General features: G+C 43.7%; 1 protein-coding gene across 5 annotated transcripts in view; it reads right to left on the bottom strand.

The window, feature by feature from the left end:
• LOC146812555 (sodium-dependent lysophosphatidylcholine symporter 1-B-like) overlaps positions 1-15,309 on the bottom strand; it is a 129,560-nt gene that overhangs the window by 80,293 nt on the left and 33,958 nt on the right. For 4 of the 5 annotated variants that reach the window (XM_085619580.1, XM_085619582.1, XM_085619581.1 and 1 more), the window contains 3 exons: positions 11,154-11,338; positions 2,659-2,749; positions 817-938 (listed from right to left, as the gene is read on the bottom strand). In XM_085619580.1, the coding sequence (XP_085475706.1) occupies positions 817-938; positions 2,659-2,749; positions 11,154-11,338 (398 nt within the window). The remainder of the gene's footprint in view (positions 1-816; positions 939-2,658; positions 2,750-11,153; positions 11,339-15,309) is intronic. The other variant, XM_085619584.1, reaches the window with a different exon arrangement.

Here is a 15,309-nt window from a genome sequence, read left to right on the forward strand (position 1 = left end):
TGGGACCCCCTCGGACTTACCTTTAAGTCCCCTTGTGCAGTGTGTTTTCAGGTGACCTACCCTTCTTCGTAGCACACCAGCTACCAACGACCTCACCACCCTGCTCCTTCTCGAATCTGGGACGCTCCCGAGAATCTGCTGGCTGAACATTGGACCTGGCCTTGCTACTTCCCAAATCCCGAAGGTGAACCTCAAAATCCAACTGTATGATTTTTTTATGCAGTTTTCTATTTTCTCCCATTGACTTTAACGGTGCATAATTACACACAAAAGTGATTTGTTTTGCGAAATTAAAAAATTCATACCTTGAAAAAAGTACTCACTGTAGAACAAAGTTCTTGGTTTGATTTTTTTTTTTTTTTTTAAACCATCAATGTTATTTTTGCAAATTGGTCTCGGATTTATTCTTGAGTGAGTGTATCATTTATTCCCTCTGTGAGTACAACAAATGCTTAGCACCACACTGACAAGTCTAACTGCTAGCCCACACCACCACAAATAGAGTGTTAGTATTATCTACTTTTGCCTCTGTCTACCAATCTGGGTCTCACTGGACTGGCTGCACAGTGTACTTCGATTTAGTGTACTATCTAGAGAGCCATCTTTCTACATCGGGTCATTGAGGTCAGAGATACATGGCTTTTTAGCATGCAGGGGACATTCCTGTCCCAATAATGGCACAAACTCATACAGGAAGTGCGCAGAGAAAGAGACACGCAGGACGGCTCCCACACACACACTATCCAAATTTCCAGAAGCAGGGTGGATAAATAAAGGACGCAGAGCAAGAGAGGAGGGGGAAACAAGACTTGACACCTGAAAGGCGAGGGAGGCCGCGAGGAATCCCATGACTAGCCGTTTGTATGGTGTATGCCCCAGGATCACTCGGAGGCTCCTGAAGAAGGGCACCTCAGACTTCAGTAGCGGACTCAGGAAACCTGTAAGAGAAGCACAATGCAAGCTACTAGGGTTCTCCATGGGGACAGCTTAGAAAAGTATGTTTTTAGTCAATACTACTATTATTATATTGGACAAGCCAGATTTGGCAGAAATCAATATTTTAAAAGGATACTGCACACAATTCTTCAGCAACAACCCTCAATACATTGATAAATATATAAAGAAAACAATATCCATAGTATACATTCCATCACATTCCAAAATAGTTTACTTATTTAACAATGCCCATTGTGCAGGTTACATTGGAATTGGAACACTATACTTCTTGTAAGGTGTCCACTTTCTCCTTCAGATGTGTGGCCCAACCTGTAGACAGTGCAGCTACCCAGCTTGGATGTAGCTATACACCCAAAACTATACAGACCTATATCCCTAGTGATGTGTCCTTTGAGACTTTATCAGTGGGTGGTAATGCTACTGTTGTTGATTGTCGATGCGTTTTGGCCTACGAGTGCTGAAGACACCAGGACTACATCAAGTGTTCTGCCACATAAATAATGCAATACAATGGGGATATTAATCCCAGTCTTCAAAATGGATCTCCAATGATGGTCGAATCTTGATATACTCATGGGAATTTGGCCAGTCGAACTCCTTGCTCATAGGCTTGATCGTGGGCAAAGCTCCAGCTGCAAATGGGTATTACGTCCCTGTAGTGCTTTGATCCTGGGTAAGCACAGCTGCTTAGCAAGCAGAGGGACCCCTCTCAAATATTGTGCATCCCCATGGTAAAGCATGTGTGCGATACTTGAGAGGTCCCTCTGCTTGTAGGTTGAAACGCAGAGGAGGAGTGATAATTCCACGATAATGTGCACTCAGTAAGCTATATGAATCACAATTTAAAGTATTTTATTCTGTGATGTGATTTCTTCAATACAAAAGTATACAGTCGAGATGTCATTCAAGTTTGAAAATATACTTTATTCTTCTTCCTGTTCCACAATTCATAATATTCCAAAATATCCAATCCAATAAATGATTTGTTAAACAGCAAACGCATTTCACCTGTATTGGGACTTTCTCAAGGCTTGATTAAATAACGAAAATCTTATATTTCACATTCTCAATTGTGTTGACATCGACCAATTATTTCATGAGCTCTCCAGAATTGTAATGCTGAGACAAACTTGGGCAACCACTACTGAAGTAAAATCAAAATCTGCGCACTACTAATTAGGAACATTAGTTGCTATTGTAAATTGACAGGAGGAGTGATGGATGGGCACAGACAGATGGTAATCAGCAGGATAACCAGGTACCACAATGATTATATGCATTCATAGGGAAGAAAGTAGTATTAAACTAATATGCATGTAACATACGTTGTATTGTACTGTAGAATTTACACAGTACTTCATACCCTTGACAAGGCCGTAAAGGTTAATCAGGGGGCTACAGAGGGACATGTGTCAAAGAGGTGACTGGATGAACACAGGGGTCAAGTCAGCTCATCTGGGTATATACAGAGATGACAAACTATCCAGAAAAACAAATCCTATCAAGAGAAAGACAAATGTGAAGCTAGTGGATCTGGTGGAGTTACAGTGGTGATGTGGTCATTTTGGTGGTGGAGAAAAAGCCTAAATGGTGATGGATGGAGTGTGGACATGGGCTCCATACAATTATTCAGCATGGAGATGTCCAGGAGAGTATGCTGGGTGATACATGCAAGAGCTAGGTTAGTGAACAAACTCTTACCAGACTGCTCCTTCACCCCAATAAACAGGATCAGACTGGAGGTGCAGTACAGTCCCCCGATGGCCAAGGCTGCAACAGTGTAGGCCCATTGCTAGAAGAGAAAGAATGTAGATTATTTCAATCAAGTGTAACCCATTTCTGCCACTCTCCTCAATGACACCGCACAATAATGCACATAGTTCCCCTTCCCTCCTTCCTCTCTTCAGGTCTCAATCAGCACAAACCCCCTCCTACTTGCCACAACAGTCAGGACTCATTCACTACAGTCTCCATCCAGCAAAGGATAATAATCCCCTCACTGCCTCCCTATGTGCATATTAAAGTCTGCACAGGCCCCTCTTCAAGAATACATACAATTTCCATCAGAAGCTATCAAGCAACACATACCATGTTTTAATGTCTAAAAGCTGCAGTCTTACTGAGCATACTGCAATGTTAGAATCTTGACTTGCTAAAGACACCCTAATGTGTCAATTTGTCTGAGCAAACCTAATGTCAAGTGTGCTGTTCAAAACGATAGCAACATAAATCCCATTGTTTGGTCCTTGTCAGCTTTCCCCCAGAATAAATGTCCAGCAGGTGACAGCATTAGAACAGGTAAGAGAGAACAGCGGTGTCTGTGCATTCTCCACACCTTTCCTCGGCCTCGGTATGCACGCCTAAGCTTTGGCTTGATCACATATCTTTGTTCTCTCAAGAGCTTTGCTGCTAGAGCCATACATACTGCATCCCTTGTTTGGACTCACTGAGCTGAAAAAAAAATAAACCAGTAAGTTTAGGAACTACATCATAAAGACTTGTGTGGACCTGAAGAGTACTTCCTGGATGTTGGAGCTTGGTGGCAATTCATCCAAACCTGCTGTACCTAAATCAAGAAATTGCTCTGCCTTGACATGCCTACTTAAACAGCGTGTCTTAATGTCCACTAGCAGAAAGAGAAATTGCGTCCTCATCGGTTGCTCAGACCACCTAGATACCCCCCAAAAAATCTGATACAGATGTGCAGAGACAAACCAACAAGTGGAAAGACCAGTCACACTGACACTAGGTAGTGGGATTGCTCAATTAATTTCCACACTTCTTAATGGTATCCATTTTTATTTTTTAACCAGACTCACTTCACCTAGTATGGTGTCAAGCCATCTGTGCTTCAAAAGTGTCATTCTACACTTAAGAGTGTCAATCCGACATCCACCCAGTATATTGGCAATGTCATGCAAATGTAAACTTTTGTATCGATCCACAGAGCTCATACTATGACCCTTCTTTATAACCAACATCTCCCTGTCGAATGGAGCCCCCCTCAATCATATCCAGAGTAAGCCGTGGACAGTAGAGATCTTCCTGCGGCTCTACAACAAATAGTAGGTTCTGCGGTGCCAGCCCATTTTGCTCTTAGTCCCATCTGTAATCACTAACCAAGGCAGGCTTGGTTGGGGGCACTAGTGGGTATTTTAAAATGTTAACCACACAGGCCAGGAACCAGAGTAATAATGTGAGAAAACAAGGGCTTTTTGCTGTTGTCCCCCCACTTTTTGTCTGATACTGGTGTTATATATATATATATATAAAGACAACTATTGGACCTTCCAAAAAGCACTCCTTTAATCCCGCTAAGATTTGATCTGAATGTCTGCCCAATTGTAGACGCTATCACCATTCGACCGTTACTCTATTGGAAGCGTCTCTGGAGCACCCCTGAGCTGGTGACTTATAAGGAGGAGCTTAAAGTTGGCATGGCTTCAACTGGTTCTGGTGGGATTCCTTGGCTAGCATTCGTCAAACATTCACTTGCATTGACTGGTCTTGAGGAACTCTGGTCCAATCCTGAAGTTTCCTGCCCAGCTATTTCTAAGAAAGCAGTGGCGTGTGCTGTCAAGCAAACGAATTTAAGGAATCTCTTTCGCTTAGTAAAATCCTCAAGCTTAACAGATGTTTTTTTGGATGTAAAGTCCGTTTATAGCTTTGAGGCTGCGATTGATTTAATCCAACCAACACTAGCAAAAAAGCTTTATTTACAGTTTAGATATGGTACCTTGCCCCTTTTTAATTTTTCTGATAGGTGGAAGGGGGGACTTGTACGCCCCTGTCCAGATTGCCTCATTGAGGATGAAACCCCGGTTCATGTTATCCTATTCTGTCCCGCTTACGCTCACATTAGGAAGATATGGATAATTCAGCTGTGCAAGAACCTGGGGATAAATCACTATTTGGCTTTTTTTAGGATACTAAAAACAGATACCGACCCATTAATTGTCTGTGCAGTAACTAAGTTTCTACATTCAATGTGGATTGCACGAAGGAACTTGATCAATAATGTTGTTTCGATTTAAGTTCAAGCAAGATGAATTTTGAGAGACAAAAATATTTTAACCTTTTATGAATATTATTGTTACGTCAATTTTAAATATTGGATTTATTTAATTCTTTTAAGGAACAAATGTCTAACAACCATGTAATTATCTGAGGTTATATGTATGAAATGGATTGTCTGTTTTGTTAATTCTGTATTTTTATGTGCTTTTATGGTAAATTCAACCGAAATAAAGCTTAAATGATGATGATGATATATATATATATATATATATATATATATATATATAAAACTGTAAGTCCCTTGTATATGGTAGGGCATATAGCTTTAGAGGCCCAGTGGATTGAATGCACTTAAGTGTGCACTGCTGTGGTGCCTGCTTTCATTTTAAAGTTATGTCAAAATTCGACTTGGAATTAGAAGGTAATTCCAAAGTCTTATATGATTGATTGATTGGAGTACTTATAGAGCGCAACTATCACCCTACGGGCATCTTGGCGCTTGCATTGGGAACCCGTCCTGGTTTTTCCCTGTAAGATAACCCGTACTGGGCATCCCCAAGGTGAAAGCCAGGCATCCCGCCGCTGGGGGCCGTTGTGGAGATTAAGCAGGCTTGTTGCCCAGAGCTGCATAGTGTGAACTTGTGCTTAGAGTGGGCACCGAAACGAGAATTATCGAGTCCGTGGACAATTGGGTTCTGGACCCTGCCGCGTCGGGAATCGAACCCAGGTCCCGGGCCTGATCTCTGTTTCAGGGTATGCCTCCTCTAACCAGTGAGCTACACTACAAATACAGTAGTTTAAGTCATCCCTAAAATCTACCCTTGGTGCCCCAAAGGTAAGTTGCATTTTTAGTAATAAGCAGGGCTATTATAAAAGATGTTTTAGATTGCCTTGTGAGGGGAAAAACTGCCAATTTAGTTTCCCCCCGATTGTAGTAAATTAGCTCCATAGGCTAACACGGGAAGGGTTCATTAAACATTAATAAAGTCTAACTTTTGACAGGAGTGATCTTAAATAATAATTCGAAGTGTTAAAAGGAAAATGCTACTTACCAGTATGCATCTGTTCTTGGCATGTAGAGCTGCAGAGTTGTACACTATGCATAGATCGCCATCTGGTGTTGGTCTCGGATGCTTGCTCGTTGTTGTGGTCTTGGAAGAGTCTTTTGTAGCCACGAGATAGGTGACTCCTTCCTTGGACGATAGAGAGCATGGGCATCGACTCCATCCTCAGGTTGTTTTTTCGCCATAATGGGAAATGATGGAGTCAGTAAGAAGTAAGATATGCCCATGTGAATGTATCTAATTATGATAATACTGGAACAGGTACAGGTTCCAGGGAGGCGGGTGGGCATGTACAACTCTGCAGCTCTACACGCCAAGAACAGATGCATACTGGTAAGTATTATTTTCCGTTCGAGGCATATGAGCTGCAGATTGTACACTATGCATAGACTGTACAGCAGTGTCTTCCCCTAGCGGTGGTCACCTGTATCTGTTGCAGTAGTTTGAAAAAATGTTTTAAGAACAGCCTGGCCTACCGAAGCTTGTTGCTTAGCCTGCACGTCAACACAATAGTGTTTGGTGAAGGTGTGTGGTGTAGACCATGTTGCTGCTTTGCAGATGTCATCTAAGGGAATGTTCCCAAAGAATGCCATGGAAGCCCCTAGTTTGCGTGTTGAATGCGCTCTAGGGGATTTGTCAATGTGCGTTTAGCCTTTTGATAGCATATTTGAATGCATTTTACTATCCATCTCGCGATCCCAGCTTTGCTGAGGGGGGTCGAAAAAGTTCTTCCTCCTCGGTAACCGCTTTCGGCACCGACTTCTTTGGGTCCGAGCAGTGTTTGGACTTCTGCTCTGAGGCCTTAGGAGGTGGTTTGGGGTTCTTTGGCTCGGCTATGGAGACGGAAATCTTTTTCGGTTCCGAAGGCTTTGATTTCGGATCCGATGGCTTTTCTTTCGGTGTCGAGGTAGTCGGTGCGGACTTCTTTTTGGAAGTAGGTTGCTCTCCCGTCTTCGGTGCCGAAGGCGCCTGTGGGACACCGAGATATGGTTTGATTGGTCCCGAGCTACCGGAAGGCTTGTCCTTCATCTTCAGAGCTGGGCCTGGGGGCGGGGCTTCTGAAGCTGGTTTTCGGTCGCGACTGGGGCCAGCAGGCGAAGTCTTGACCAGGGCCTTCTTTTTTTTGAGTGGAGCTGGGGTAGGGGCAGTTGTACTCACTCGTTGACCAAGAGTGATGTGGTCGTCTGAGTCGTCTGCTTCGGACACGATTGTCAGGTCCTCAGAATCCTCCTCTGGGACATCGGGGTCTTCATCGAAGATGTCCACTGGTGCCAGAGCTGCTCGCTGCGCCATGATGTGTCGTCGGGTCCAGGGATCACGGATGGTTTTCTTGGATCGAAAAGAACCGCAGGCCTGCCAATTGTTCTCGTCGTGCTCGGGCGAGAGACACAGGTTACAGACCTTGTGATGGTCACTGTGTGGGAATTTCGCTCCACACTGGGGGCAATTTCTGAAGGGAGTGCTTTCCATGAGCGATAGGCCCGAACGTCGTCGATAGGCACAGAGGCCCGTATCGACGACTGGAATCGAGTAGCTCAGATGCACGGCGAAGATCACGCGATCGAAAACAATACAGTCGAGTTGTAGATAGTTTGCGCGTCGAATAGGTTTGGAGAATAAGGTGCCAAACCGGAGCGCAAAAGTTACATCCGAACCCAATGGCGGAAAAAAAACAATCTGAGGATGGAGTCGATGCCCATGCACACTATCGTCCAAGGGAGGAGTCACTTATCTCGTGACTCCAAAAGACGGTTTCAAGACAACAACAATGTGCAAGCATCCAAGCCTAACACAGATGGAGATCTAAGCATAGTGTACAATCTGCAGCTCATATGCCTCGAGCTAATAGTTACACTAAATCCACAACTTGCTAAGGTTAGATTTATTATAACTATTGCAGGAAAGTAGTTTTAGAATTGCTTTCCTAAAGTTACCCAACATCAGCCCTATAGCAGCCTCTTCGGATTGGCCAGCATTTGACTGGATGAGCCAAGCATCCTTAATGAGGTGTGAAATGACCTGGGCTGAGACAAAGGAGACATTAGGTAGGAAGAGACCCATGGTCTGATGATGCCATGGCAAGAAGTGAGCTGAGATGTCAAACTGGTCTTCAAAGGGAGAAAGATAGGAGAGAAACCAGGCCCACCCCCCCTTCCTCCACCCCCAGCCAGATGGGAGCCCCTGTAATTGAATGAAGAGAGAAGCTGTAAGGGGACTGCAGGGAAAAGGTAGCCACCACTGTGGATAAGGTTAGTCAGACCGGAACCTCCAGGAAAGTTTCTCTCCATTTTGATTTTTGTGGAACATCGCTTTCTGAGACACAAATATACCACACGTCTAAGGAAATTGTCATCACAGATGGGTGGCACCCTGCCCCCCATTGGTCTGGGGTACCCCCTTCTTGCCAGCCAGGAAATCTGGATAAAGATGGTAGAGCTGCCCAGCAACTCAAGGCCCTGCCTGGAAACATCAAGAGAAGAAAGCTGCCCTGCTGAACCCATGGCCTGCACCAAGAGAGGATTGCACCTGCTGCACACTCTGGGCTTCACAAAAGAGGACTTTGCTTTACTTCAAAGGATTAAGAAGTGGACTCCCTCAAAGCAACAGGTACAAAAGAGCTTCAAGAAGTCCCCTGCAACAACTCTACCAAGAAGAGTCTAGCTGACCAGCGTCCAGTGAACTTTTAACGATTTGACCAGGTGCATTGTGGGAATTGAGGTCCTAACTACCAAAGGAGCAACTCACAGCTTCTAGAACCTTGTCTGGTGTTGTGGACCCTTCAAGACTCCATAATGACCTTCTTGAAGAAGATCCAGATGTTTGGAATCATTCAGAGAATTATTGGTAAAAAGCTCCATAAGTTGACCCACCCATCGCTGAGAGTCAAGCCGGCTACGTCGAAATGCGACTCAGCATGAACTCTAGATTTGCCCTGCTGAACGCTTCGAAGCTCTTTGCCGTCGACGACTAGAACCAAAACCTTCCGGAATCACAGAGGCCTTGTGCTGAAACAAGCCGTCGTCGTCAAACCACAATCTGGCCTGCCGAGCAGACTTGCTAGACGTTGAGAGAAAAAGAACTAAAATAGTACCATTGTATCCGACCCACGCTTCATTGCGGTCAGCCTGAAACAGTGACTTGGTCCTGGTCTAGCACGACCAGATGTCCCCGGTTGGTGCTTTATGGTTTTGAGCACTAGAAAGCACAATTTTACATTTAATCTTTAAAAATTCATATCTCCGGTTTCCTACATTGAATTTGTGCTGTTTTAATGTCATTTTAATCATGAAAATATATCCTATTTTTATGAATTGTTTTTCAATTTTTATTGTGTGTTGTAACATACTTATTTACTGTATTGGTGTTTTTAACTGCTTTACACACCTGTCTCCTAAGTTAAGGCTGACTGCTCGTGAGACAAGCTACCAAGGGTTGAGCAAGGATTAATTTATTGAGGCTTGACTGGACCTTATTTGTGATTGTGGCGTTATTACTAGCTGTAGGTACCTACCTGCGTCTACTAATAAACCACCATTCAACAAATTTTATTTGAATAACAGCAGCGGACCCAATAGGAATTCACTGCTGCTTTCAAGGACTGTAGTCCAGCAGTGCTGCAAGTGTGAAACTGCAGGCTAACCCGAATATTGAGTGTCTCCCTAAAGTCTCAATGACCCAATGACTCGCTACCAGCAGTAGAAACGGACCCGAAGTTTGATGACTGCAAATACATTTTGTAGCAGAGTAACTCTTAACCCTTCTCAAAGCCTGTCCATATGTTAACACACACCCTGTAATTTAATGCACAGTAGTCACTCTCTTGGACATATTATGATTATGCTATCAAACTTTTTGAGATCATGATTTAAGGAGCATAAAGGTAAGAGACATCTAGTTCTCACCTATTACTCACTACTTTAACAGTTCTATAAATCTTAGTGGAAAATGTGTGTTTAAAATGATACCCTCCCTATTGGGGGGAAGCATCACACGAACTCCTACAAGTAGGTATTCAAAGTGCGCCCCTTGCTATTGCTAGAGAATTATAGAAAAAAGGGAGACTTGACTAACCTTTGTAATGCTAATATCTGGTAATCTGAGTCTGCAAGGTGAACATACATCATCTTACCCCATGCAATCCATGGTGTCTGATCTAAAAGTCTGACAGAGGGGCAATTGAAAACCAAGTTAATGGAAAAGAAGTCTTCCACATTTGAACTGAAGTCTTGCTGTAATCCTTGGAAAGTATGATTAATTCCCCGAAGATCCTCAAACATTCACAATCTATCAGATCACCGTTTTTCTGCCCAGTCCTTCAATGTACATGCAAACCGCTTCCTCACTGTGCATCCCTAGTGTTATTTAATGCTGCATGCTCCTAGGCCACAGTCCTTAAAGCTTATCCACAGACCTTTACTCCTTTCCAGTCCAGAGGCATGCTTATTGCTCATGGGTGGCCCTGCCCTGTTGTTCTTAGGGAATAAACGTGTAGTCTGCATTCTAATCACTTGGCCTAGTGCTGATGTAGCAGTCAGGCATTACTTAGACACAACACAAACCCACCCAATTGCAAATTCTACCAGACTAGAAAATAAAGATCATTCCTGACAACATGTCTCCCAACTGACCACAAGCAGTACAATACTGTCCGGGCTACTTGTCCATTAGATCTCTTTAGAACAGACCTAATTCAGCACATCATGTCACATGAGAAATAAACGGGATGCCTGTAGCTCTGTAGGAACAAAAGTCTATGTAAGGCAAATTAAGCCATCTGTTGGGAAAGAATGTATCATTGGTGCTGACTGATTACAGATCAGGTTCAGTATTCCAGATAAAGAATTTAGGAAGAAACAACAGTGGACAGATTTTCTTTGTCCTCTGGTATTGCCTTAGCACTGGGCCTAAAGAACAGGAGAAGTAATCACCACATACACCTAATGCCTCAAGTCATGCATTGGGAGTCCGTGCCATGCACAGTCATACATTCCAGCATGGTGATGACGTCCTACAAGATGGAATTGCAAGTATGAAGTTTAACTAAGTATGTAAATGAAGAATCAGAGGCAAGGGGACCACACTGAAAAGCAGGGCGAACAGAAATGCTGCTCTCACCGTATTTTCCAGGGTGTCTGTGAGCCCAGAGGTGCTGTTGAAGAGAGTGATGTTTTCGAGGGTGCCATTGACCAAGGTGCCATTATTTGCTCTGCACACGTCTGCCATGCCAGCGTGGTAGCCGCCAACGATCTGGCCCTGGATGGTAGCCCCGATCAGGGTACTTAAGACTTCCACACCCATCCCTACATGTAAACAACAACAATGCTGATTAACAACAACCACATGGAAATGTGGATCCCAGGAGAAGGGAGACATGGTAGAAAACCAACACATAACTTACGACAAGAAAGGTGAAGCAAGTGAATCAATCACAGAGCTCAGAGGGAACCCTAAATGGAGCAAAACATCAACATGATTAGAGCTGATTGTATGAACACATAAGAAATCTGCACTCTCAGACCAGCAAGCCACTGAGAACCAGCCACCAGAGTCTGGTTACCTGTGCCTTGGAGTTACAGGTGAGAAACCTGGAGCGGGTGCTCCTCTTTTAGGATCTTCCATAACTCACCTTGCACGACACCCACTCATATGGCAAGTTGGGTGCTGTGCTCTGACACTGTCAGCTTAGGGTTTGATTACTCTACTTTGCTGAACTTGCGTGTCACATCACAAACTGGTGAAGCCATGTTGTAATAGTGGCGACACTCCAGGCAAGTCCAAAGCCCTTGTTACAAGTGGCCCAGTAAGTGTAATATTTATTGAGCCGAATAAAATCTGACTTTGCCATGTCGGATCGGTCGCTGTGATTGATCCCACCCAAATACAAATTTTGGGTAAATAACATGGCAATTGCGGTGCTTTACAAACTAAAATTGGCATGTTCTGGTAAAAAACACAAATCTGGCATTACCTCCGATAAATATAGCAGGTTTGACCGGCCAATATTTTTCCCAAAACTCAGAACTGAAAGTTGTGTAGTAACAGGAGATACCACACACCGCAATTAACGGGGTCGCTCGTAATGAGGACACAAGTAAGAGGTGCCCAAGGTCACCCTAAGTGCCCCTATGTGCTGAATAACTAAAATGTACAGACAAACAAATAATAAAACATGCACAAAGCTAAAATAGAAGCAGTATACTGCAGTAAGCAGTAGTATCTGCAACAGTTGGAGTTAATTTATGGTCTGCCATGTGGACACTACTAATGATTAGGCCTGCTGTGCAGTCTTTCAGTATTAAACCGCACAATATCTTTTTCTTTCCAAAGTAATGTTCAAACAGAGGTAGGCGTGGCACTTCGTTTTACCTCCATTTTACAAAAGTCTATTGGTACACCAGCATCCCAGCTCTCTCCTATTCCTAACCGGTTAGTACACTGCGTCTGGTGGCATGACAGGAAACTACTTCTCAGAGCTGTAATAATCGAAGCCGTTTGGTCAATACCAAGCATGCATCTGGAGTAGTGTAAAGCCCTGCCCCAATTACTGAAGGCATGTGTACACCCACAACCGTCAGGTATTACAAGGCTTGAAACTAGTTGGTTTCTTTGGATACATAAAACAAATGGATACAAAAGGCACACTGGTTGAAGTCAACTAAATGGTAGAAAAATTCAGTCAAAAACAACTGAACAGAGCTTGTTTAGATCTGTGCTTATGGCGTGGAAGAGAAGGAGCTGGGGTGGTGCCTGTGTGGGCGCCATGCACGTTGCTTGTGGTGCAGTGCAGAGTCCCCTGCCGGTGTGCAGAAGGCCTGCTCGAGGGGGTTCCTGGATCCAGTCCGACGACTGGGGAGTGTTCTGGGGTGGGGAAATCAGCAGCTCGAGATCTCTAGCAGCTTATCTCACCAAACATTAACCTGAAACCACCTAGCCCCCACTAATGATCACACCTAACAGATAGATTATATAATATCACAAAGTAACTGGAATACATGTATGCAATTATTTTGTGGAGAGCATGTGACTAATCACAATGCCCAAAAATAACCACTGGATTAACCACTAATCTTGAGTTCTGGAGTAGCATGCTATTTGCAGTAAAGCGCTTCAAAACCACATCAGGGGTAGTAAGCACTGAATAAATACAATTACAATTCCTCTTTGTGGGCAGAAAGGGGAAATCATCACAGTTGGTGGCGACGCGGTACAGAGCACGGCATTCGCGCAGTCATCGTGGCATGCAGTCAAGCCACACCCATGACCAGATTGTTGAGTAGGATCTCCAGATAACAAATGTAGTTAAAGCACTTCCTTATTTTGTTTAAACTGACGCGAGAGACCTAAAGGATTTTCCATCCATAGATTAGGATTGCCAAGTAATACTGAGAGACATAAATAAAATACACCTCGACTATTAAAACATCAAAAAATTATACAGCTTTGAGGGACTAATTCAGCAAAAGTAAAAGACTCATCAGGGAGAATGGACATATTTCAGTAATGAGAAGCATTTGTAGAACAAATTGTTCAAAGAGTGGACACATTTCCGCTCTGTGCCACGGCAGAACGCACATTGCGAAGCATGGCCGCTTGCGTGCAGCGAATGCACCTTTACAAGGTCGTGCAGATAGAAACAAGAGAAGTGTTGAGGTCTCCAACTTCATTACCCCAAAATGGCGACCAGCTGCAGATCGTGGGTATTTTAAAAATTACACATAAACCAGAATACTACAACTCAGCCCCGACACCTACTTTGAATGTTTTAAAATGAACATTCATAAAATTAGATAACTTTCAACTGTCTCCGTAAACAGAAAAGGGCAAAGTGCAAAATGCAATATAAGGTGCAACAATAGAGGAGTTAATCGCAATTTAACCATCCATTGCTGGGTGGATTTTTAAAAGAATTTAAATTTGTGTAAAGGGAAACATTCTAACAAATATCCCTCAAGCATACACTACTTGTAAAAATGGATGGAACAAAGACTTTTCTGAGAAATGTTAGCTAACATCTGTAATGCTGCTACATAGACATCTGTTTACACGCTCACAAAGCATTACTTCAGTCTAAACTGCCAGGCCAAGTTCTCCCTGAGAAAGAAAACAATCAACCTAGAACTGGTTTCACCCTTATTAGAGCTCATCAGCCATGTAGAGCTTGGTTCCAGTGACACAGTGTGCACGGAACCCTTGTCTGGGCATACCTGTTTCACTTTGGACAAAACAAATAAGTATACAAATTGATGGATGGAATGCTTGAATTAATTTCATACACTGGTAATTACTCGCTGGGCGCATCCCAGTCCATTGTTATTTTGCATACCATACCACATCAGTTTGGACCCAGCCATTTGCAAATCAATTCTTGACCCTGCGCCAATGAGAACAGTCCAGCCGAACTGCCAGGCTAGGTCTTCCTTGAACCAGAAAATAAGCAACCTAGGACCTGTTTCGCCCTTATTAGGGCTCATTAGCCAGGTATAGCTTGGTTCAAGTAGCACAGTGTGCATGGGAACCATGTCTGGCCATGTCTGTTCCAGTTTCACTTTGAGCAACACATTGAAGTATACAAAAAAGTGATCGATGAAATGCTTGAATTAATCTCAGCCACTGGCACTCTGGCTGCATCCATGTGCAAACTTGTGCCACGAGTGGTTGCATAACTCACTTCAGTCTTTCACCACTCCTAACTACTGGCATGGTTCCTCAAGACTGGAAAAGGGCTGTAGTAAACCACCATACCACTGATTGATATAACTCTAGGACCATTTCCCTCCTCCCACACCTTTCTAAATTGTTGTTGAGATGGTTTATTCAGCAGTGTTTCCCTCCCTTTCCGTTAGCATCGAGTGAGGCAGCAAGAGGCTCGGTCATCCACTGAGCCTCAGCGCAACACTACCTCAACAGCAATTTTGCACCAACGCTGCACCCCTTCAGTATCAGTGCAGCACCATGTCAGGTTCAGCGCAGTATCACCTGAGCACAGGTGCAGCACCACCACCTTAGCATGACTCAGCACCACCTCAGGTAAAACAAATGCTTATAACACTTTTTTTATTATAACTTTTCAACATGCTGCACAGCAGCCACAATGCTCCACAACATAGCTTGAACACATTGGCAAAGCCAATAGCTCTGACTAAGGTCCCAAAGACGAGACCTACTGGCTATGAAAATGCTTGTTTTAGCAAGTGTTTATTGAGGTTTGCTGAACAAAAAAAAGAGGTAAACAAAACATATAAAGGCGTGAGAGAGAGAGAGGACAGAGAGG

This window comes from Triturus cristatus, chromosome 7 (assembly GCF_964204655.1).
Source record: "Triturus cristatus chromosome 7, aTriCri1.1, whole genome shotgun sequence".
NCBI lineage: Eukaryota > Metazoa > Chordata > Amphibia > Caudata > Salamandridae > Triturus > Triturus cristatus.